This window comes from Anoplolepis gracilipes, chromosome 1 (assembly GCF_047496725.1).
Source record: "Anoplolepis gracilipes chromosome 1, ASM4749672v1, whole genome shotgun sequence".
In the NCBI taxonomy this organism is placed as follows: Eukaryota; Metazoa; Arthropoda; class Insecta; order Hymenoptera; family Formicidae; genus Anoplolepis; species Anoplolepis gracilipes.
In genome coordinates, this window is record NC_132970.1 from 16,260,611 (window position 1) to 16,287,665 (window position 27,055).

Genomic DNA, 27,055 nt, shown 5'->3' on the forward strand with positions numbered 1-27,055 from the left:
GTAGAAAATTGTGTCATCAAAAATTTATAAAAATGCACACATGTGTCGTTTTTACACTTATTTGCATCTTTCATGATTTATTTTACTCAAACTTTTCTCACATTGTCAGATTAAATAGAATCATCATTTTAATTATAAGTAAGTAAACTATATAGCAGCATATGTAGATATTTTTATTTATTTCTATAAATTATTTATTAAATAACGAGCCAAATAAGCATAAATCAATTCAATGATTACGATTATCACGCGTGGGTAAGACTTATTGTCGTACTAAAATTTAATTTTATTCTAGTGTTGCAATACATGCTTGAATAAAGGCGATCCAAAGGAGGTTTTCAACAATTGTTTTTATCAGCACATATTGTGTTATCTGTTAATGGAATTCCTATCATCTAAACTCTTTTGGTAGAATAACATTTTTCTAAAATTCATCAATCTTCTTTGCTTTTGAATATTATTTTGGAGAGAAAATAAATGAAAAATAAAAATCCCTTAGACTGCAATTTAAAGTGCAAATATTTTAATACACGTTCCGGAGCATCAGCGATCGCAAGAAAGGAGAAAGATTGAAAGAACACGCAGACCATTCAATGGGGTGGGGGATTCGAGTGAGATAGAGAGAGGAAGAAAAGCGGGAATCGGTGTCTTCGAGTCGGTACTTCATCCTCGGTCGTCGACAGTTCGCGTCCTGGAGTCTTGTTGTGAGAAAGAATTCTGAAGAACGTGTTCTATAGTCTGTTCCGTAAGTACATCGTTACTTTTAATAAGAGCACTTTACAATTTTACTCTGCAATCTTTTACGCAATATTATTACTCCATATATATATATGCACACAAAATGGAGTAATAATATTGCATATACGGAGAGTATGAATGTATATATATATATATATATATATATATATATATATATATATATACATTCATACTCTCCGTATATATATATATGTATATATACACACTTTCACATTCCGTTCACTTATTATCGTAAGTTTCATGTGCATTTGATGCGTCAGGCATATCGCATAATGCTTTCGCAGCATTATCTCTATCATTAGAAGCTGGAAGTACGATTGTCAAAAGGCAGATGTCAAAAGTTACAAGTCAAGTTGTCTTATCAAACTTCCGATGAACACGTGAAATTTTGATTTGCTTTAAATTCCAGATATATGAAATATATGCACGGACAAATATTGTGAAAATGGAATGTGTGACCACGTGACATTCAGACTTCAATTGATTCGGACATTTCATTAAAAGACTAAGTGGTTTATCCTTTCCGCGTCCCTCATGTGAGACAAAAAGTTCATTTCTTTAGAAAAATTTTTTGCGCGAAAGGTTTGATTAATAAATATATTTTTTTTAGAATATTGCGTTATATATGTAATTCATACTTGTATATGCACAATCTATATGTGAATATTTATAAATTGTAAGAAAAAATTGTGTGTGTATTTATGCACAACAATGGAAAAAATATTATGTAGAATTAATTATCTGTCGAGATATTATATCTATCAAATTCATCAAGTGTTAAATCTCAAAGGTTAAGTACGTAGTCAAACCTAAAAAGTGACAAAAATCAATATTGACATCTTATTATCAACATCTCATACAATTCACAAATTTGTCAAAAGCGTGTCCACGATGTAAGAATTTAATTTTTTTCCCATTTCGAAGAAATAATTCTCTTCTACTCTGTTCATTCAACAGCCTTTTATTCATGACTTGTGTCACGCCAAGTAATTTCACAGTCATCCAGACAGGCAAATTATTGTTTGCTTTTGTCATTAATACAGCGATTTTATCGTTCTCTTGTTTATTATAAATACAATAAAAAGTGTGAATACTCACACATAGCTTCTTTTTTCCGTTATTGAGTTGTATTCATTTTGCTTCAAAGGCTCATTACTCTCAACGTTAAACAATGAGCCTCTTTTCCAGATAAATCTTCAATGATCTCGATCTACTGCAATCGTGCCTAACGAAAGGTCATTGTCCCTTTGATGGTGTTTCCGCACGAGGGGAATTAGCTGGCTTTCGATCGTTTGATAGAATTTTTTTTTTTATAAAGAGACAAGCAGCTAAAAATATATCTGAACACATGTGCTTTCGAATGGAACGATAATTATCTAAGTCAACGATTTAGAACGAATATATTCATGCATATATGTAAAATATTATATGCAATTGCAAAGTTTCATCAAGTTTCTAAATATTTTTATAACGTTCTGCGTATTTCTAAATTTTTTAGAATAATATTAAAGACGTAAAATACAATGTTCGATTTTACGTGCCTCTTTCAAGAGAATAAAAAATTTCTAACTCGCGTACATAAATGTTATAATGTACTTTGTATTAATATTTTATCAATCTATGATAAAAATATCCAGTATCAATGGATATCAATTTCCAAATTTGTGAGAAATAACACGATTATCATTATAAATTTTTTACACTCTTCCGGAGACTGTTACAAATGTTTTTAAAACAACTCTTATCATTTTCTTCTACGTGCTTAAAATTATAAATGTAGAAAATTTTGCAAGTATAATATATGTAAATTTCGGCAAAAATTGAAGTTTCTAATTTCAACATTGGTTACAAATCTGGCTTTTTTAAATTGTTGATTTTGACGTCAGACTCGTTCGACGATTTAAAAAACATTCAAATTTGCATAAGCATAAAAAACTATCTGATAAATTTTGAATTTAATTAATCACTTTAATAGATTTCTATTTAATAGTAAATATTTTATTAACCAACATAATCTATTAATTAAAGACTAAGAATGCCAATAATATATTTTTAATGTACTTTTAACTTTGATTGCAACAAAACTTCTTCAATACATTACATACATACATTATCATAATATATGATAAACTATATTAAATTATTTCATTTTTACAACTTTTTAACTTTTTAAATTTCTCAAAATATGATGTGATGGAGTAATTTGAAAGCCGTAAAAAAATCCACGAGAAATGGTCATTTTTTTCTCGCGTGTTATCAATAAATGTAACTATGTTATCAATAAGTGCAACTGTGTTATCAATATACATGTTATATTCCTAGCTAAAATTACTCATAGATTAAAATTATTAATGTTATTAATATAAGTATAATCTTATTTTATGTGTAACATCGCATCTTATTGTTTTGAAGGAATATCTTATTATTGGAAGAATTCATATGTAACACTGCACCCACGTAATAAAATCAATGTTGAATCAAGGAGTTCGTAACATCATCATGTCTAATGAATATTTATTTGCGTCAGGATCAAAGTCTACATTTTTGTTTCTATGTTCTTGCGTCTTGGAACTTTATTAGATTAGCTTGTAATTTGCTCCTTGTAAAAAATCGATTTTACAAATACATTAATGACGCGCGGAACATAATTTATCGAACAAAACATACAATGGCATTATCAACACATAAATATAAGTCACTCAACTCGTGTAATGCGAATACATCGCGAATGAAAACGTGACAATGCAATCGAGCGATTTTCCCGAGAGACGTAAAAGTCCAATCTCGCACGCGGTCCGGATCTCTCTCTCTCTCTCTCTCTCTCTCTCTCTCTCTCTCTCTCTCTCTCTCTCTCTCTCTCTCTCTCTCTCTCTCTCTCTCTCTGTCTCTCTCGTGAACTTTGCACGCGACTACTCATTCTGTGTATGCAATTAATCAGCTGCTTATCTGTCAATGTGACGTTTAAAGAGGACATGGGTGCTTTTGAACAGAGGCTTTCTCGAGAAAATTTCGATGCGCTGATAATGGCCCGTGCACCCGTTTCCGACGTTCGCGACATCCTTTATCAAGGGGGCGCAAAACATGCGCGTCAATGATAACGAGCGATGTTTTCTACTCGATCAGCGTGTCGTTGATTCATTTAACCGGGCATATCTTCCTTTGTCTCGCGACCGTAAGTACTGGCAATTCGCATCCTACTAACATTCGACTATTGTCGTTACATCGAACAGTTTCGTTCTTTCCTTGACGCGAAGTGTAAGTTCGTCTTCTCGGATATTGTATTCATCGCGCGGAGAATTTTACGTGCCAAGGTAGTAGAAACGTTTATACAAGTGCGCAATCAAAAACATTTCATTCTTGGTCTGTCGGTCCTTGCTTAATGTTTCTTAATCAACGTTTGTAATCGTAAGTTTGTTTCGCAAAATTTGACATTTTATACGTCTTTATAAGTACACACAAAACTGCAAGAATCATATTTTTAATCTATCTAACATTAGAATGTTGGAATTTTCAGAAAAAGTGCTTCCGCGCATAGTGCTTGTATTGCATAATAAATTAAAATGTATATCAATAAAAAAAAAGAGTTGTTTTTTGAGTTATAAAATCTCTAAGAACGAGTCGCGATATAAAAGTGTGTCGTAAGATGCTAAGAAAATCGAGTTTTTTAAAAGTGAAATTTATTTCAATCAAACTTTTAAATCGTCAATTACAAAGATAATGTACGGAAAATCTTGATGAATAGTCACAACCTTGCATTTAGCATTGCAATTAATGTTGATCAGTGTTAATAAGCCACTTATTATGACAAAAAATAAGTGGAATTGTAGATCTGTTTGTTGCAACAATATTGTTAGAAGGACTCGCAAAAACTGAAGTTAATTACTGTATTATGACATAATCGTGGCACAATAATTATTACAATTATTATGCCACTACTAATAGTTACTTTATGATAATATATATTGGACATAACGACGTTATACTATTATATATATCGTCTTTATTTAGAGAATTATTATATAATTAGGCGGAAATAATATTGCGAATCTTCAAATATTACATTAAACGTGATGTGATAAAAAAAAATTATGCAAGAAACAATTTGCATAATGCAACAGTAACATATCTAAGTGAAAAATAGATGAAAAAGTGTCTATTGAATATTTATTAGACATATTTATAGATGCAGATGTCTTTTCAATTTATATTTTTTATGTAATAATTTTTATATCACTGACTTAATTCAATGTTTAAATTTTAAATTAATCAAAAATCTGAACAGCAATACATGTTGTTAATAGAGTTTTCGTTATCATTGCCGACACGATCTACATATATCGCAAATGTGTATTTTTTTGAAGATTTCGAATTGAAAAAACGTTCAGTGAGACGATCATAGCGCGTTGCAAATGTAATAAAAAATTTAACATAGAGAAAGCTATTTCTCCTCTCGGACACTTTACTTGACTTGCAACGATATGACTCGGGAAAAGTGCGTAACCGCCGTATGTCGCCGTATGCATCTACTTCATTTTCCGTTTGATAGATGATGTGGTACATAAACATGCACGTAAACACTTTCTCGATCGTGTAAAAGTTGACGAACAAGTACACGCATACGTCAGCCATGTGCACTCTGTACCTTTTTTAAAAGTTATCCCACCTTGCTTTCACCTCGCTGTTGCAACAGATTTATTGTTAGAATGCATTCTAGAGCGGTAACTTGTACTCGGGAGACTCCCGTCCGAGACATTACGTCCTTGACGTAAATTAATGGCAGATTTTGTTTTTTTTTTTTTTAACAAATTTTGTCGACATCGATAAAGGAAATTGCGTAATTAGATTAAATTAATTTTGCTCGCGTAACGCAATAATTTTTCGTTACATTTATTATTCTCTGATGTAGGTATTCGAAAAAATGAAAAGGCACCTGTAAAAGTATGAAAAGAACAAGAGATGTCTTTGAAACCTTTGATGGAGACCAAATGAAGACGTGTGATCTAAAAATAATTCTTGCAAATAATTGCAAATTACATGTATTAAGAATAAAATGATTTACTGTCAATAATCGAGCGGCGATTCATACGTTGCTTTTATCCGCATGACGTCAAACCCTACGAAATAACCTCGTGTAGTGAGTTAAATATTTTGCTCCGTATTTAGCTTATCGCAGTTTACAGTTTACGCTCGAATAGGAGAAACGACATATTGCATAATGAAAAATTATTCTTTCGGATTGGTGACAGTTTTTTTTTTTCGGTACATGCGCGTGGATGATAATACACATGTCTGACGCAATTCTAAAACTCGAACTACGTACTACTCATCAATTATCTTTTCTCATTTCCTGCTTCTTTATTGCAAAGACTCTTTACTGAATTAACAATCACCTTGCTCTGTTGATTTTTATTTCGCAATAGTACGAGGCTTGTCTGCGAAGATTGAATAAAAATAATTCAATAAAAAAGTCTACTATATTAATAAAAGTCAACTATATTAGTTTAGTATTTTATATATCCGTTTACGATTAGATAAGATTGATGATTCTCTTGTCGATGAAATCATCAAAGGTTACTGGACTTAGTACTCTCCGTAGCTAAAGTGATACGATCTTGTTGACGCGAAGTCGATTATTGTTGAAAGATTACGGTCCGCATAATCGTTGAGTGCTATTGCAAATTTCAATTTTTTTTCCTATCGGTGACAACAGTAGAATATTTAATTTTTTATTTTAGTATATCTTTTCACGTGATTTTACGTGTTATTAAAAATTAAATATTAGATGTAATTGCTAATTATTTAATATATTATGACTATTTTGTTTAGATTGTAAATGTAAATAAATTGAATAAATTCACACATTTTCGTATTGTTTAATTTAATTAGGCTTCTTTATCTTTCTTGAGTGTGTGATAAAATTTTATTTTATAAAGCAGCACAAATTTTAATAAACTACATTTACATACGTATAAAAATATTGTAATCTTTCTTAATCCTTTATACCTTTCAAACCCTTTTAAATCTTGTTTCGAAATAAAAAATTGTTATGGACGACTAGCGTACGTATCTGTGTGTCTGCATCGTACATCAGAATGAGACTCGCGTTAATGTGTAATCGTGAAACGCAGGAATAAAGATTTGTCTGATAAATATAAAATTACCTTTGCTCTCGCATAAAATGAGTGCATTGCTGAGCTCATAAGAAATAAACACATATGTAAATTACGTAATAAATTAATATCTTGGCGAATTTTCCTTCTAATACACTTGTGCATATTATTATTATCTTATCTATATGAATAATAAAAAAAGGGCCATATTTTATTAAAACTATTAATATCGTTGTGTAAAAAAGAAAGAAAAAGATATCTTTGTAGTCAATTAATAAATATTTAATGTATATTTGAATGGCACACACACTCATACATATATGTTGATGTCAAGATTCATGAGACTTTGTCCTCAAATTTTTTATAAATAACAATGCTTACCTAATAATTAATAATTATATTATTTACATATCTCGGCTATAACAATAAGTATTAATTTTTATATGATATGTTCATTTGTTACTTACGTACTATGTTAATTTAATCGATAAAAAATTTTTGTACTTTAATCGTAAGAGAGAAAAAAAAGACTGGTACAAATTTATCATTAGTCACGTTAGTTACGTTTCACTTACGTGACTAATGCTATCCTAAAGATAGAATTAATTTTATAGCATCAATAAAAATTCGCTCTAATATTGTAAAGCTACAAGTTGTAATATTCTATATAGTTTTGACAAAAAGATTCAACCGTAAAATATTCGATTTCCTCTTCAAATCACAGAATAATATTGTCCCTGTTATGACGTATCGATACACGAGTTGTCTGTAATTCTAAAAGATGTAATTATATGGCAATTAAAGAATAAAAAAAAACCAACAGGTTTAGTATAGCTTTACTGCCTAGAGCAAAATCGTAAATCGTTACCACATTTGACCTCGTCTTTTAATTGGCTTTTACCTTTTAAAATGAAGACATATAGTATAATCTATTCAAATCTCGTAAATATGCTATAAATTATAATTATAATATATGCTATAAAAAACGATTATTATCATTCTTGATTATCAGTTATTGTAAATTTCCGTTGCTCTCTAACACTTTGCCCGTTCTTCTTTATTCCAGGTTGCCCGCATCCGTTGGAACAACAGATGACCGTTCGTGCATAATCTCCCCTGTCACTCAACGGGTACGCATATAAAGCGCATATGACGATGGAGGTATTGATACACGAAGCGAGTAACCGGCAGGAAATCAGTGCGAGCGAGCCAACGACTTGCACGGTCGACCTTAAATCAGCGTCCAAAATAAAACGGGAGACCGATGATACGCAATCTCAGATTAAGCGTACGGATGACAAAGATGACAAACAGTCGATCGACATCATCTTCGAGAATATCACTTATACGGTGAACCTTGGCTTTAGGAAAGGTACTTTTCTCTTACCCTTCTCAGGACAAAGATATTTTTTTTTCTTTTTTTTTTTTCAAACAGACGTATCGGTAATTATTGCTTATTAAGAAATGACGTTTCCTTCTGTGTCAAATTTTGATGCGTATCTTAAAAATTATTACGTTTGATTCAATCGATTAATTGCAATAATCAAGTAAAAATAAAAGTTAAATAAGGGTATTATGAAATTGTAATATTCACGAGCGCCTTTACATCACGAGCGATCTTAAATTCTGAAAATTTCAGGCAACAAAGAGATTTTGCACGGGATCAATGGGAGGCTGCCCGGCAAAAAGTTGATTGCCTTGATGGGGCCGTCTGGTGCAGGAAAATCCACATTACTGGACATCTTGTCCGGATATCGCATAACCGGCGTGGATGGTATTGTATTAATCAATGGTCGCGTTCGGCATCTCAACTCGTTCCGAAAGTAAGTGGATAGCAATATGTACTGATCTTCTATTAATATATATATAAATTAAATATAAATAATATATATGAGATATATATCTATAATTAAATATAATTAATAGATATCCTTGAGTTTATGAGATCTCTCTTAAATTTAGTATCTCTTTTTTTTTCCAAACCAGCGATGTCTATTAATATTTTTTAATCAATGCTGATTACTGTGCGTGAAGCGCGTCTTTTTCTTTTATTTTACTCACTTCCGTTTAACGCCTTAGGTGTAGTGCGTACATTACACAAGATGATCGATTGGAACCGCTGCTCACTGTGATCGAAAATATGAGAGTAGCTGCTGATTTAAAACTACCGTGCAAAACAACGCGACACGAGAAGGAAATTATCGTAAGTAAAAATTTGTCAATCGTTGCACAAAATCATACAGATGCTTCCTCTCAGATCACTTTAATTTACCATATGTTACGTGAAATAATTAAAAAATTATAGCAATGTAATATAATAGATAAAGGAATCCTCTAAATTAGTATATTATATGAATAATTCAGATTTTAATTTTATTCCGAATGTAAATCAATTTGACAGAACATGCATCATTAGAAGGGATGTATTTAGAGATTTCATGTGCATATCTGTTACGTTGTTTAACGCTTGATACATGAATATACGAGTGCTAATCTGTAAAATATACTTTGTGTAATTATTTAAATTATTATTATTTAGAAAAAAGCACAAAAACATACTTGTCATACTTTTTTGTCTTTATTTGTTATATAACTTATAATAAAAAAGAGATTTAAACTAGATTAAAGTGCACTCGCAGTATTTTGTAAAAACTCATTCAGAACTGGGCAAAACATAATCAATTATTTATCTCTCTCTTTCCCTCTCCCCTTCCGTTCCTTCCTCCACCCTTCTTTATCTCTTTTCTTATCTCTATTGAGATGAAAATAGTCTTTTATTATATAAGTTTATTATATAAGTTAATTAATTATACGCATGTTCCAGATTGAAGAAATTCTTAGCACACTTGGTTTATACGAACACATGTATACGAGATCCGGTAGATTAAGTGGCGGACAAAAAAAACGACTGTCCATTGCATTGGAATTGGTCAATAATCCCACGGTGATGTTCCTCGACGAGCCGACGACGTAAGCGTGACATGTAGCATTGATCTTTTTACTTCGTCTAATTTTTTTATTTATTATACACTCTTTTCGAAAATATTAAATAATCGTTTCTTCAAACGCTAGTGTTATGTATAACGTAGAGTGTTTACTAAGTATAAAAAAATTTAAAGGTATATTTCTTAGCTTATTTTATTAAAAAAATATCCTATGAATGTATGTCCTAAAGTGTTTTGTTTTCAAAGTTAAAAAGTACCATGAAAATTTCGAAAATTTAAGAAAACGCTGAAACGATTTTTAATACCATATGTACAAGTTTCTTTACACCCTGCATATATATTAATATACCAAAAAGTTTAAGTTCAAAGTAATAAATAAAGATGACGGAAAAGATACAAAATAGAAATGCTTAAAATTATAAACAAATTAAATTTTATTTTTAAAAGAAATACACAGTAGTGAAAACAAATAATAGTTTTTAATTTATGAAAAATCATTGAACACTTCTCATCAAAAAATCCATCCGTTTTCTCGATAACTTTCAAACAAAGTCTAGGCATCCTATCGATTAGTTTTTTTATTGTCTCATTCTCTATAGCGTTTCATTTCTTCTTTAGTATCTCCCATAAAGATTTTTCAGTTCACTTAACTGTTAACGACGGCTTTTTAGGCTCGTCGAGAAAATTATTTGTTTTTACACGCTGAAGCATGACATTCTACTGATTGTTTCTTTTTTGATTAGTAGTTATAAGATTATGGTATTATTATAATAGAATTATAATACCGCAGAAGTAAAAATAGTTTGCATTACTTTTTGGGAAAAAATGATAAATTAAATTTATAAATTTTTTGGTCTTAAACTTTTTGACAGTAGTATATATATATATATATATTTGTTATATATATTAGCTTTTGAAAGGATCATTTAATATTTTTAATATCTATTTTTTTTTCAATATATATATAATATGTATATATGTATATACAGGGTGTCCGTAATTGGTGACAAACTTGCTAATGGTAGATTCTTGAGATCATTTGGAGACGATTTTTCCTCAGCGAAAATGTCCAGGCATCAATAATTTCCGAGTTATAAGCGATTGAAAAAAAGGCGCTTTTCGCAAACTAAACTTTTTGAAGTTAAAAAATTATCAAAACTACATTTTTCAGTTAATTTCAGATAGAGTTTACTGTAATAGAATTTTAAGGCTTAATTACAAAGATATATAATGATAAAAATTGGAAACTTACAAAAAATGATGACGTCCCTCGATATTTTCGCTGAGGAAAAATCGACTCCAAATGATTTCAAGAATCTGCCATTAAGATTTTTCATCAATTATATAACCCTGTATATAATCTAACATTTTAATAATATTAATAATATTTTATTATCAACAATATTTTATAATAATTGCATATTTATATTCGCAAATTTTAATGAGCGTGTTTATGATGTAGTATTATTATTTCTTGTTTTATCTATTTAACCTTTGATTTATGTACACCTTTTTGCAACATACATAAAGAGAGTATTCATTACTTTGAGCAATACGTTTAACAATTTATTATCACATTTTTTTTTAATTTGCGGTTTCTCTACTAAGCAGTGTCTTTAATTATTCATTATTTTGTTTCACGATTATCGTTATTTGAAATAATTATATTCTCTTTTCGGCTGGCAAAAGACTCGATGCATATTTACAGATTACAGTAACGACTTATAAGCATAATTAACATAAAAATGTCAGCGTTTAATATAATTTATTATCACGGTTTTTTAATTAGCGGTTTTCTTATACGTGCAATATTTTTTATTATTTCGTCTCGCGCTTTAACCGTTAATTTACAGATAATTACATTATTTTACGTCTTAGTTGGAGAAACGATGTTTGTATATTACATATATATTAATGATTTGTATGCTAAATTGACACAAGCGTTTCAACATTAGCGCTTATTTATATTAAATATGAATATACATTTGAATATTTAATTTTTTTCCAACTTATTTATACAAAAGTATATGAATAACTACATATGATCGATAATGCGTAACTGGTTTAATCCAAAAAAGTGTTTATTAAATCGTATATATATTTTTATATTTATCATTGTTTTTTTATTTATTACAGAGGTCTAGATAGCTCGTCTTGCATGCAAGTCGTAAACTTATTGAAAATATTAGCACGACAAGGGAGAACAATAATCTGTACTATCCATCAGCCTAGTGCGTCTTTATTTCAACTCTTCGATCAAGTGAGTACCACATAAAATGTATTCTGTATTTTATATTACAAAATTTAATATTATTACAAGGAGATACATAAAATATATAATTAATTAATAATGTAATGTTTCAAATGTTTTAATGAACATCACGTATGCGATGAAATTTTTATTTTTAAAATCATGTTTATATATTAATCATTAAAAAAAATGTCTACAGGTGTATGTTTTGGCGAAGGGGGATTGCTTGTATCAAGGAACGACGAGCAAACTGCTGTCTTATTTGGAGAACATAAAACTACCATGTCCTATGTATCACAATCCAGCCGATTACAGTACGTAGAATAATTCAGAGTACAATTCCCTAAAAAAATTATTTGACAATTTTATTTTTTCTATCAATCCACATCTTTGAATTTTGAATAACAAATAAGAGAGTAATATAATTATGTTTTAAAATTTTATAAAAGTTTCTTTACACATCTCATTTGACTTTATATAAAATATCGAAAGCAAAAATATATACATATATATAAGACTCATTATAGAATATTATTTAGAATAATATTGTAAAATATGCGTTTGCAGTAATTGAACTCGCTTGCGGAGAGTACGGCGAAGATAAAATAAACACGTTGATAAAGGGATCACAAAATGGAAGCAATTTACAGTTTTTTGAAAATCCAGCAGATCTGATGGATGCGAAAAGTTTAAGAGGTAGGTAGATTGAAAGATAGATTAACGATTAACTATGCAATGAATTGTGATGGAATTTCTGCATTAATTAATATAAACGTTATAGCTTCATTAATTTGATTTACATTTTTAGAGAGCATTTATATATATATAATACTTAACTCCTTTCATTACGCTTTCAGCGGCGCGCCCTTTGGTAAATAGATTCGAAGATAACAGCGGGCTGCACGCGACCAATCTCGCTCATCAAATCAAAATCTTGCTAAGAAGAGGGTTTATCATGTGTAAACGAGATACGGTACGGACGTTGCACATTAATAGCCATTTAATTAGTCAGTTTCTAAAGATCATGCAAGGATGTTTTTGCGGCTTTCGTTTAAAATGAAAGAGAGAATATTCTTCCGAAGATATGCAAGAATATACATTTGTATATATTTCGCAGACATTGACTCACTTACGCATCGCGGTCAACGTGCTCGTCGGGATAATGTTGGGCTCGGTCTTCCTGCGATCCGGCGCCGATGGTGCTCGCGTTTTAGACAACTACAATCTTCTCTTCTCGATCCTGATTCATCACATGATGACGACGATGATGCTCACTATAGTAACGTGTAAGTGTGCCATTTGTACGAAAAATGTGGAAATAAAAATATGAAGATAAATGTGCACTTGGATGAGTGATAATATATAAAAAAAAATGTCTCTGACTTGCAGTTCCGATGCAGATGTCTATCTTACTTAAGGAACATTTCAACAGATGGTACAGCTTGAAAGCATTTTACACCGCTATAACGTTGATCGACGTGCCAATTTCGATAATATGCTGCATCATTTTTTCAATAATCGTCTACCTTATGTCGGCGCAGCCGTTAGAACTGATTCGATTTTTCATGTTCTTCGCTGTCAGTATGTTAATCATGTTTATAGGACAAGGTACCGGTCTAATGATAGGCGCTGTGTTTAACGTCGTGGTGAGTGAATAATTAATTAGAATTGTTATTGTAATAATTTATAATAGTAATTCAAGATAAGACTTTTGAGTGATTAAAAATCACATTTAATTCTCTAAATGAAATTTAATGAAAACATTTCAACTATTAGAATGGAACATTTATGGGACCAACATTGGCAGTACCGTTGATGATGTTTGCCGGATTTGGTGTGTCGTTACGCGATCTACCAAACTACCTTAAATGGGGCAGTTACGTCAGTTACTTAAGATATGGTCTAGAAGGGTAAGAATTATATTTTATAAATTCTTTATTTGGTGTTTAATTATTAAGCACAGAAATATAATATATTACTTATTTATTTTTACATCCACAATATCTGTTATTATTTTATGTTTCTAATAATTTATTTATATAATTTCAACTTTTTAATTTATTTATATATTTATAGCACGGCATTTGTATATAATTTAATACAATGGATGGTGATTTAAAAAGTCGTAAGTTTTTATATGCTTATGAGAACGAGAATTTATTTTCTTTCACAGTTTTGTTGGAGCCATTTACGGTTTGGACAGACCGATCCTAGATTGCAAAGAGAAAGGCGAGTTGTATTGTCACTATAGATATCCCTCCAAGTTTCTCTCCGACATCGGTATGAGGGGGGACCAATTTTGGAACGACATCATCGCGCTAACCATGATACTAATCATCACACGGTGTGGTGCCTATCTGCTTCTACGATGGAAGATTGCATCGTCCCGATAAAGCCGATGTGCCGAAGGATCTTCGCAATAAAATAAAACTATCAATCTTTTTTTTGCATTCTAATTACACGTGGTTGCGAGTCGTACGTGCTTGATTTTCGAATTTATTTCTGAAATGAAATCATATTCTCGTCAAAGCCGAATATTTTTTTTCCGTTTAATTGAATAATTGATTAGTCATTTATTTTGTCTCTATTGGATCGTATATATTTTTATTATTATCGAAATTTGCTCCCGAACAGATATTTATACAGCGAAGAGAGTGCCATAAATTTTTTAAGATATATAATCTTTTTATACATACATATATATATATATATATATATATATAAATGTGATTTATATATATATATATATATTTTTTTTTTTTAAATCCTCGAGATTGTAATCTCGTGATAATCGCGAGTGGATGAAAACATGAGACTGTGTAGACTCGTATATGTATGTATGTACATATATATACAGACATATCTCTGAATGCATACCGAAGGATATTGAAAATAATGATTTCAATGAAAAATGACAGATCGGCTATTTGACATTTAATAACAGACATCTGTACAATAGATGCTTCTTTGATCTACATTTTTCATTGAGATGTACGTACGCATCGGTACATTAACTAATAGATGATACAATGTATTTAATCTTTTTGCTCGAATGTGATATTATAGATGCTGCGTAAGAAAGCTGTGCGTGGTGACGTATATGTGACATTAATATGGTGAATTAGTAAGATATTCTTTTTAAACTGGATTTAATTGCGTCTATTATAGCCCGTCTATGACAGCTGATGATTTTAATTCACCCGAGATTGATAAACAAATAAGTCAAATGGAGCTGAATCATGTTATTATACATATTTGATAAGATACATTGAAGAACGTGATACGCAAAATATGCGGACAAGGACACAGAAATATTAATTTTAAGATGAAAAACACACGTTTAATCAAGTATATTTATATAATATTCTGCAAGAATTTTGATACAACAATCGTAAAATACCGTATTATCAAAATGTCATTTCCAAATTATTCCATACATCATGAAAAAATATGTTGATTTAGTAAGATGCATTAATCGTTTATTTTAACTTTAATCTTTTGAAAATATTGTGTGAATCGTCGCTCAAGAGTTTGTAAACTTATTATATATACTTTATATATTATTATTATTATTATTATTATTACTATCGCCGTATCATTATTAGTACATATTTGTATGCTATTTATTATTTTATGCACATTTATGCGAGAAAAATAAGACAAGAAAAAGAGAGAGGGAAAAAGTTTTGTCCATCCAACTGCCTATTTGATATTCTCGATAGCTTTGTTAACTCGGTGGTTTTTAATACCTATTCACTTAAGATATTTTGATTTATGTAATATTGTTACATTTAATTTATTTTGTTATACAGCACAATATTAATGATTTACAATCTAGTAAATTAATCTAATCTAATTAATTATACTCAATATAATTATAAAATTAATTATAAAAAATAAATTTTACTATGTTGTTATTTGTTATATCAATTATGTGTTATAACCATTAAATGTCACAAAATTCATATTTACATCGCCTAACATTCTTTTTTTTTATTTTCTTATCTCTTTTGTTCACTGGTAGAAAAACTATTTGTTCTATGATTAATATAGAGAGGCAAAGTGTGTAAGTACATTTTTATTAAAATTAATTTTATACATCACTTTTTCGCGTAATAAATTTTCCAACAAAGCACTGCGTAAATGATAACATGCAAACAGAATATCCAAAAGCCAAGTATCGTCAATATTACGTTGAACGACACTGTAGGCATGTTCATCGCCGAAAGAATTGCCTTTGGCGAATGAAGGTAACAATAAATCTCCGAGCAATATAAATTCGGCCGATCAAGATCATAGATCGCTTGCATCATTCCCTCGAACGCGTATCTGCAATAAAAATTTGCGCATTTTTTCCAATTGCCTGAAAAAAATAACTCATATCATAGGAAAAAGTATTAATTGTTCACCTGAAAAAGCTCACGGTGCTTAAAGGTTGTACGTACACCGATAATTCATTTATCTTCACGAAAAATCCGGCAAACAGCAACAATGGTATACTTAGTGCCGGTATTAAGAAAATACCTATCTGAAAAAATAAATAAATCATCATTACCTACTTACGTTATTTTTATATAATACTAATTAACAGCATAATTCAGATAATTAGATAAACGATTGATGGATTCTGATAAACTTAATTGTTATCGTAAATGAATCATCCTTGTGAAGATTAGATACGAAAGATGTGTTGCAACACCTCAGTGTCGAAAGCCGAACCCGTCAGAATCCCGACTGTTTGTCCAAGAATTGTTATCAATACACCAATACTCCACGCTTTCAGAATCCTGTCAGGCTCCATCGGCTGTCCAGTCATGTAATACGATATAAGCAGGAAAGACGAGGAGCAAAGTATCTAAAAATTAAATTATTAAAAAAAAATAAAACAAATCTTTTTATCCGATTTTAAAAGCAAGAGACGTCCACAATTATGTGTGACTTCTAATATTAACAATATAAATATTGTATGAATATTATTATATGTTTTTTCGAGATATATGTAGGGTAAAGTAGGGTATGATGGCCATAGGCTGTAATTTTTTCAATAATCTCGCTATATAGTGCGCTTTTTTAGTCATTATCAAAGAAAATCGATATTTACAGTAGTTTATATGCATACATTATTCGAAATAACGATATTGTGAATCTTATATCATATTTTCACTTTTGACTACCTGCAAAGTTTTTCATTTGTCCACTAAAAACTGTTATAACGTCGAATAAATTACAGTTAAGCTATCGTAATCGACGTTAGACATATTATAAAGATATGTAAATTGTTATATGATCTATAATTTTTATTTTCGTTTTCACTATTTTTTCATAAATATTATGGCCACCTTTCCGTCACTATGGTCCTCTTTTCCTTAAAAGTTGAGTAAGATGGCCAATGTTTATGTTATACTATTTTGATAATATGAAATTTCTATTAAATATTTTCCTTTTAATTTCGATAATATTACGTAATTTAAGCTTCAGTGAAAATAATATGTCAAACATTATTAAAAAATAACAAAAATAAAAGTATGTTTTTTGCATTTTAAAAAACTATTATGGCCATCTTACCCGAGTTTACTCTATTAGAAAACATACTTGCATCGGAAGATCCGTTAATATCTTTACACTGTAGTAGGATCTCAAGGAATACCAATTATTTAAATGCTCTTGTAGAAACACTGCCGCTTCTGTGGGAACTTTAATTAACGCGATATAAATAGAACATTTATATATCTTAAGGTTTAACGTTTATAAAACTCATGTACAATATTTGTTACGATACAAGTTTTGAACGTTGCCATAAAAATTTTCATTTTTTTAACTCGGAAAATGTCAGTGTAATATTTAATTTAATAATGAATCTTTGATTTAATTACTTGAAAGAGAAACTCACGTAAATTATAATGTTATACTTAAGAGTATAAAATCTTAGGAAAAGGATCTATGTTACTTACACATCTGCACTGCCGGCATTGAATTTGCAAAATATAGAAACAGCAGAAAGAAGAATAAGCAAGCTATGTTGCTGTTGACTTTTTGCGCATCATTGCCAAAGTCATAAAAGACCATTCCCAATAATAATGCTACTATCACATGTGCTGCGAATCTCAGCATTGTCATGGTCTGAAAGATTGAACAATCCCAGAAGCTTGTTAATTTCGTATGAGCAAACTGTTTGCGCCTCTTAGCTTTTTACTCACTGTGTCTCGCTTGATGCAAATTAAAGCCCTTAAAAATAATATCTTTTGTTGTTGCCACATTGGCAATCTTTGTTTTGTGTCATTCGCGGATGTAAGTACATCATCTCTTTCGAAATTATGTTTAGAAGTCGACGATTTCGTTTCTGCAAAATTCGATAATTATTGCTTGAAATTTCACGCTCACTTTATATTCTCTCATCTTGTTTTTTGATCTGATTTATTTGAATTTGTTACTTCTTTATTGTAATCGAAATGCTCATAGAAATTGACGCGGTATATATCATATATGTACAATACATATAAAATACACTTACATTTTTGTTACACAGACATCGAAGGCAAAAAAATATGTTGTCATTAATAAAAAAAACGAGATAAATAAATTATTGAAATAGTAAAGATAATCAAGAAAAAAAAGTTTAAATAATATGTTATATTGATGATATGACTGTATATATAGGGTAAAGTAGCCTATTATGAGAGGGGTTCCTAATATGAGACCTCCAATTATTTTACAAACGCAATCACTTTTCTTTATAAATGTTACTATTTCATGTTGATAATAGATAACCGGGAAATCGTAAGTAAATAACAGCAGCGTAGCGCACGTGTACGGACGAGTGTATGACGGTTTTGCAAACAACATAATTTAATAACATATTTATTTTTATTGTATGTTATTAACGTCAAATGCAACAATTATTATATCTTGGTGTTTGATCATTACTTTAGATTCTTGTACGCGCAACTTTTATCATATATATGTGATTTATATAGTTCTTAATATGAGATACCTCATATTAGGATTTTTCTCCCACAAGTAAGATAATGAATTATCAAAAATGTAAATTTCTATTTTTTTCTATTTTTTTTTTGTTGGTTTTTTATTTTGAAATATTTAAAACGTTAATTATAATACCTTTTTTGTGTGCTCTTTGGGATGACAAATTTTTATTTAAATCTCTAAGATATGTTATTCTAATTTTACAGACGCATGGTATAAAAAATATTTAAAAAATATAATTTTTTTATGCCAAAAGTAAAACTTTTTTTTTGTTGTTCTTTTGAAATATTAAAAACGTTATTATTATTGCAATTTATTTTTGTGCGCTCTTTGTTAGAAAGATACATTTTTATTTGAATCTCTAAGATATGTTATTTTAATTTTCTAGATTATTATAGATATACACAAGATATAAAAAATATCTTAAAAATATTTTATAATCTTTTTTTGGTAGCAAAAAGTAAAGCTTTTGTTTTCTGTAGTTTTATATCATTTAACTAATAATAGAAAGTACCTGTGATGTTACATTTATATAAAAAAATTAATGAAACGGTTTTTAATTGAAAGTGTGTTTTTTTTTCTAATATAAGACTGTCTCATATTAGAAAACCTTACTATCTCATATTAGGATACCTTTTTAAAAACAAACGAATTCTTCAAACCTAAGAAAAATCATTGTAACAAATAAAATACACATTTGAGCTATTAATATAAAGCTTTTTAGTGGTAAAACTTGAACGTACTAGCTATAAAACCACATAAAGTTTTTGAGTTAAAAATTACAATTAAAAAAAATATAAGCTTTTAAAAAAAGTATTTCATAATTGGCACCTTTAGCCTATATATAAAATAATTACTATATATATAAATATATAAAAATATATGTATATATATTACGTTTATAATTTACCATTCGTAGGATATTTATCGTGTATGTTTATTGATTTAGACTTTTCATATTCACGACGACAGATCTTGTATAGACGCTCCAAATCTCCATCTCTCTGTTCAGTTATTACCTCGAGTACTGCAATCAGGGAACATTGTAAGTCATTATTGCGTACATTGTCTCAATGTCAGTTAAGAACACATTTCCGTTTGCTTAGCAGATTTAACTAAAAAATTAGATAACGGAAAAGAGTGATAACTCCATTGTCTTTTAAAATTGATAAAAATTTTTGAAATTAATCAGAAGAATCTAGATTCCAAAATTGTATGAAAAAGACATGACAAAAAAATACGCAAAACTGGGATTCTTAAGTAAACGCTATTTCTTTAATTCTTCTTTTTTTTCCTAATAAATTATTCGTCAAACTGGCTCAAAAGCATTATATTATACCGAATTCAGCTATGTTGTAAAAGCGTGGACATTTGAACCCAGCATTTTCGTACACGTTCAATATCTCGCTCTTTGGACCGCAGTACATACATCTACCTCTGTCAAGTACCATAATATCGTCAAACTGTGAAATCATTTGACTGCTGGGTTGATGTATCGCGCAGACCACAGTGCAGCTTGCTCTCGCCATATTATGTAACACATTAATGAGCTAAAATATTTCCCCCCCCCCGCCCCACATTTTAATATTATTATTTTATGAAACATAGGAAAAGAAGTTTATCTCGTGCTTGTATCGAATAACGTTTTTTGTATAATGATCGTTATTGTAGCAGTTTACCTGATTAGATGCTGCACTATCAAGGCCACTTGTCGGTTCGTCTAATAAAAAAACGGACGGCTTGGTGATCATTTCCACGCCGATGGAAAGTCTTTTCCGTTCGCCGCCGCTCAATTTGTTCGTCAGGGTATCCAGGCACTTCGATAGACCGAGACTCTTAGCGATTTCGTTCACCTGACAGAAGTAATAGCAAAACTCAATATCTTCGGTGGATGATATATTTTGATGTGCATTTTACTTGGTCACGGAGTGTACAGTAATAAAAAAAAATAATCGATTCAACGATAGAGTAACTCTACATAGTTACAAAAAAATAACTTTTTTCAAATACAAGAAAAAGAATGACATTTTCGATAATTTTTTTTTACAATTTTTCGGGTCTTGTAATTATTATTATATTACGTCACGATTTTGCAAAAAATTTGCAATCGCATTTGCAAAGAAGAATTATTTTAATGTAATTTACGATGCGTTGAACAAGTTTTGTTTAGCAACACATTAAAACATTAGACAGTTAAAAAGGATAACTCATGCATTATCTTCTAAAATTAATAAAAATTTTTTATTGCAAAATTTTGTAAATTAATTAGAGGAATCTAAATTCCAAAATTGTAAATGAATTGTATATGAAAAATAAGATGCGATAAAAAAAGCAAAAAATTGGAACGCTCTGCGTAAAATGCTTTAATTCTCTCTAATTATCTCTAATTCTGTTTAATTCGCGAACAACTCATGTTTAACATCCAAAAATTGCAGAAAATTTGCTCTTTTTCCCGTGTCTTTTTTAAATTGTATTAGACAGATTCTATGATGGTTGACAAATAATTTCCAGTTACCTTTCGAAGAACGAATAATGTATTTTAGCATTTTTTTCATCGTACTCGAACGTACTTACGATCAAATGAGCAATCGCTTGTTTGCTTTGTTTAACATTGAGCTTCAGTCGAGCCGCTACGTAGAGTGTTTCTTTCGTTGTAAGAAATGGCATCAGGGAGAATTGTTGCGGCACGTAACACATCTGTTTACGGAACATTCCTCTGTTCTGTTCGACGCCGTTTACAACGACTGTGCCATTAACGTTTGACCATCGTTCGCCTGAGATGATTTTTAGCAACGTCGTCTTTCCCGCACCGGAAGGACCGATTATCACCGTGATTTTTCCCGGTTCAAAGTGTCCGGTCACATCGTGTAAGATCATTTTTTTTATCTCTATCGTTAAACATTTCTTTGTTAATAACTCGTTACTTTATAACGACAAAGACGTAAGGTATAATACGTGGAGGAGATGAACAGAGGACATACTTTGTTTCTCATGAATCTAAATTTATGATATCAATGCTACTTTTTATTAAGATTATCTCTTTCTATTTATTTGTAGATTATCTTCCAATAATATATACCTATTAGTATTTAAATCTAATCAATTTTGAAATAATAGAATAAATAAAAACAAACAAATTTTGTGGCTCATTATTTATTTGTATTTAAAGAAGTTGAGTCAGTGTAACCAAGTGAAAAACAGAAATATCTTCTAATAACTTTTTCTTAGAATGTGATGTGTAAATTAGAAAAGATTTTTTTGTTTTAATAATAGAGCATATAGAAAATAATTTGATAAAAAAATTAGCGCAAAAGTAATAAATAAATATAAAGTTATAATAAAATTATTAAGTAACAAAAAAGATTTCTAGAAAAATATTACGTTAACAGCTTTTGACTGATTTGTTCGAGCCAAGGGTAAAAATGATTCTAGAACTATTTGCATGCATTATCTCAAGGAAGTTGTATTAATTAATTGTATATATTTTTTAAACACAATAATTGCAGAGCAAACGGGAGAGCAAAATTTACAGCGCGATTTATATTTATCACATAACACAATGTACATTTACCTATTATTAATTCCAAATCAAATTGTAAAAAAATGTGAGAATATAAATAATAGTAAACAATTTTATGCTGATAATTTAACTTTTTATATAATACTATAAATATTATTATAATTTAATATTATAATAAATATTATAAATATTATAAATTTTTCTCTTGCAGGAATATTTATTTGTTTTATTTTTACTTCGAAGAAAACAAATTTAATTTGCAAGTTGATTTGCGCTAGGTGTAATTTATTAAATCTAATATATTTCGAGATTTGACAATGAAATTTGACATTATATAATTAATTAAATTGTAAGCTAAGGTAAAAATTTATTCTGTATAATTAAAATTTTCATGAATATTTATGTCACTATAAAACTTTCGTGGTACAGTTATTATAAAAAAGTTAGTTCGCGACATAAGGTAATATTTACAATTTAGAAATTAAATTATATTCTACAAGGCAAATCTTTACTTTAATAAATTAATTATTTAATTTTATATTTTAAAAGGCTAAAAAGTGCTTCGCGTAAATGTCAATCAAATTCACGAATCTCGAAATGTAAAACTGGTATCCACTTCCTTCTTCATCTAAATTAAAATTACATTGGAATAACTTTGACGATTTTTTTAGATCTCAAATGCATACGATCTACTAAAATGGAGGTACAGAAAAACAAATTTTTTTGATGGCTCTAATAAACGAATTAAGAATTCACTGACATTTCCATAACAAATAATTACTCTAAACTACTCGGATGATATACTCTTTATTAGAGACGCGAATTGACTCGCAAAAACCCCCATAGAACTACATTTATAAAATTGTACGACGAAATCTTGCATAAAATTTAAGATTTGCAATTATAAGATATAAAGATATATTTGTAAAAATAGATTTAAAAGTATTGATCTTTTAGAAAATAATGATAATTATTTGCGCAATTAATTTTTAAATAATATTTCAGCAAAACTATATAACAATATAGCGAATTATCTTAGCAATATATTTGCAAAATTAAATTTAGAAAGAAATTGTTTAAATAATTGAGAAAAATATTTCAGTTATATCATGTTTAAAATATGAAGCAATCACATTAATCCATATATGTTTATAAAAATACACAATTATTTTTCTAAATAATAATATAAAAATATTGCAACATAAAATATTACGCATTAAGAATAATAAAATAGTAAAATAAATAAAATAAATAGTTAAATAAAGATTCAAAATGGTTTTCATGTGAATTTAATTTTTAGAAGCTCTTTGTTTAGATCATTTGAGATTTAAAATAATCTGATAACACGATGTTTTGATGACGTTCTATTTTTTATTTATATTGTTGATATTCCATTCGTGATAAGTGAAGCAGTTTGTGATAAAGTATTAAAGTTTATAATGAAATATTTGCCATATATTAAAAATTTAAAATACATAATATTTATAAATTAATTTTTGAGAAAAATTATTCACAAAATTTTATTTTGACAATATTCTGTTTCGTTATGGAGATCATCTTAGTGCAATTATTAAGAAATTTTTGTCAGGTCATGATGTTATTATTGTGTTTTCAAAATGTTTTCGCAATTTATCTATCGGAGAATATATACGCGATCTGTCCAGAAAAAAAGCAGATTGATTTTTTGCATAAAAGCGAGTAAGAGCAAACGCTGTACGTAGTGCGCAAAAATTTTATTTTAACAATAAGTAACAAATTAATCTATTATACTAACGTTTCGGTCAATTTTATGACCTTCTTCAGCGCAAAAGTACAATAACAGATGAGAACCCAGATAGCAAGCACATGTCATTTTAACGTCGAAAACTGGTCATTTCTGGTTCAATGACGTCACGTGACCAAATAATGTCTAATTTAAAACATCTTTTTTGTGACGTCTTAATGATGTTGTAAAAGAACGTCATAATATCATGATTCTTAAGTCATTATTATAAATTGCCTAAGTATTACTACATTTTAACTAAAAACTCATTTAATTTTTTGTAATATCTTAAATTATTCAAACAATTTTGTGTATAATTTTAATATTCACAATTCTCTATACCTCAGGGCCCTAACATGAATTTCCTCTATAACTTAAGACTTAATCGTGACATTTGATCATGAATCTTTTCCTCTAGCGTGAACTTGTGAAAAGTGAAAAGTTTCATTAACAAATTCAATATTTGTGAATTTTTCACTTTTCACGAGTTCACGCTAGAGGAAAAGATTCATGATCAAATATGTCATTAAAACGTCACTAATAGGTCTAAAATCATAAAGTCACGTCTTTTTAACGTCTTGAAATGTCATCGGTCTGTTTGGCCGCATTCAGCGCACAAAACAGTTGTGACATCGCTCTATTTCTCAGCGTTTAATTTCGCTGAATGTTTTGTTGAGTGAGCGCTCAATACTACATCTGATAGGACATATAAAAGTTTAGTAACAGATATGCATGAAAATATATTTTTACAATTTGTGGCTGATGATGGGCTAAATATGAAGATTGTACGACATAAATATTATAAATATTCTTATAAATATTCCTTAAACTCGTGCGTTTGTATGATATATACAATTAAATTACACGTGAAATTTATTATTTAAGGTTATATAACTATATAACTTTATTAAAAATAAAGTTAATATAATTACTTTATTAGTCCGTCATTTTTCAGTCATTTTTACGTCATTACATCACGTCATATTTGGTTCGAACTGATCATATTTTGACGTCAAAGTGTGCTTGACCCTGGGGTTTTTTAAGCCCCATTTAATGATAAGTTAATGTATATAACTGTACATTAACTTATCATTAAATGACACCAGCAAATAGTTATACAAAAGTTTCAGAAAAAGTTAAACATTATTATTTAGTCACTCGGTTAAAATTAAATATGAAATTTAATTATAAGAAATTGTTGAGTTGATGTGTTCTTCCATAAGTTAGTATAATAGATTAATTTGTTACTTATTGTTAGAATAAAATATTTGCGCACTAATTACAGCGTTTGCTCTTACTCGCCATTTTTCTAACTTAATTTTATATCTTAAAAAGAGCTTGTATATTATATTTGATTTTTTGTACGTCAGTGACGAAAGTGACGCTTTATCTGACTACTATGTTGGTGTACCATATATCTTTCATTGTCAGAAGCAGAAGTGCTTATTTTTTTTCAACCGTTAATAGTTTGAAGTCGATCAATATACAATTAAAATTCGTTACTGTTTTATTGTATCAATGGAAGAACCAGCTGTAATTAAATTTCTTACTTGTAGCGAGGACATTCCCGTCGCAAGTTTGAACGACGTGACATCGAAATGATTCGCAATTTTCTCTTCACTAATCGTCGTGTTTCATTGTGCAGAATTATCATGAGATGAGACTCACATTTGGTAAAATGGTAGTACACGAAATTAATATGTAAATTATAGTCTCCTTTCTTTCCAAACATATATAAAATGTAGAACGCGATATGAAATATATTTTTACGATAGGTTAAAGCGAACTGATAACTATAAAAGAGATAAGGCTTAAAAGCCACAACACCAAGCGTCTCTAAGGCCGTTCAAAAAATTATATAAACAAATTTATCAGTTAGCATGTGGTTACGAGAAATTGCAGTTGGTACTTTCTCACAGAGAAAAAGAGAGAAACAAATATATAGGACAATGTAAAAATAAACGTACCTTTACGGTAAACTGAATAACTAAGATGGTTGAATTCGATACGCAGTTGTGACTTTCGCTCTTCTGGAGGTGCCAATTTTTCCGACTCACTTAACTTGATCTTACGGTCGTCGTCGAGCATTTTGATCATCACATCATTTTGACTATTATCGTTAGCTTCCAACATCTCTCTCGGTTCCTAACTAACCGTCCGCTACGTCAATTGATTAAATTGAATGCTTACACTGTACAGAGTTCGCAGGCGAGCATATGATAAAAGACGCGGTGATCTTTAAATTCCTTCTATCGCCAACATAGGAGCGACACACTTTCGATTTTGCTCTTTCGAACGACTTGTTGTTCGTTTACAGTTACGCAACTTTATGTAGTTCTAGTCGCGCTTTAAAAGAACGAAAGGCGAATCCACTCGTGAAGTATCACTCGCGAATCCCCAGCCGCAACTGCTGGATATGTTACGAGGATATTAATCAACCGCCGACGAACCGACTTACGCACTCACTACTATTATAAATAATCGTGAAACGACAGAATATCGTTATGTTAATGTTCTTGGTTTTTTTTTTAATTGACGCACCTAAGTCATTTTTAAAGGGGGATCTCTAAATTACACAGAAAAAAAAGTAAGTGTCAAATCAAAATTTATATATACTCATATGAACGCGTTTATTGTTTCATATATACGCAATAATTTATAATCTTCTTGCAAGAATTTAAAAATCTTAAATTAACAGTATTATACTCTTATTTCAATACTACGATT

At 29.6% G+C, this 27,055-nt stretch overlaps 2 protein-coding genes across 6 annotated transcripts; one reads left to right on the plus strand and one right to left on the minus strand.

Moving 5' to 3' along the window:
- On the plus strand, window positions 1-15,832 carry LOC140674894 (ATP-binding cassette sub-family G member 4). Of its 4 annotated transcripts, XM_072908852.1 has the most exons (15): window positions 1-138; window positions 296-408; window positions 500-745; window positions 7,936-8,241; window positions 8,509-8,692; window positions 8,949-9,072; window positions 9,694-9,839; window positions 11,951-12,074; window positions 12,265-12,379; window positions 12,633-12,761; window positions 12,923-13,038; window positions 13,183-13,351; window positions 13,455-13,711; window positions 13,842-13,975; window positions 14,239-15,832. In XM_072908852.1, the coding sequence occupies exons 4-15, from the start codon at window positions 8,019-8,021 to the stop codon at window positions 14,456-14,458; spliced, it is 1,941 nt and encodes a 646-aa protein (XP_072764953.1). In that variant the 5' UTR covers window positions 1-138; window positions 296-408; window positions 500-745; window positions 7,936-8,018; the 3' UTR covers window positions 14,459-15,832. The 4 variants fall into 4 exon arrangements, with proteins under 4 accessions (XP_072764953.1, XP_072765191.1, XP_072765023.1 ...); XM_072909090.1 differs by lacking the exons at window positions 1-138; window positions 296-408; window positions 500-745 and adding an exon at window positions 3,768-3,931; XM_072908922.1 differs by lacking the exons at window positions 1-138; window positions 296-408; window positions 500-745 and adding an exon at window positions 3,938-4,070.
- On the minus strand, window positions 14,758-26,749 carry LOC140675104 (ATP-binding cassette sub-family G member 1). 2 transcript variants are annotated; one of them, XM_072909215.1, is made up of 11 exons: window positions 26,296-26,749; window positions 21,621-21,934; window positions 20,726-20,899; window positions 20,386-20,596; window positions 19,957-20,073; window positions 18,263-18,405; window positions 18,017-18,185; window positions 17,658-17,758; window positions 16,765-16,920; window positions 16,475-16,593; window positions 14,758-16,394 (listed from the first exon to the last, which is right to left on the minus strand). In XM_072909215.1, the coding sequence occupies exons 1-11, from the start codon at window positions 26,459-26,461 to the stop codon at window positions 16,166-16,168; spliced, it is 1,899 nt and encodes a 632-aa protein (XP_072765316.1). In that variant the 5' UTR covers window positions 26,462-26,749; the 3' UTR covers window positions 14,758-16,165. The 2 variants fall into 2 exon arrangements, with proteins under 2 accessions (XP_072765316.1, XP_072765400.1); XM_072909299.1 differs by lacking the exon at window positions 26,296-26,749 and adding an exon at window positions 25,879-26,241.
- Between the last annotated feature and the right edge of the window lie 306 nt (window positions 26,750-27,055).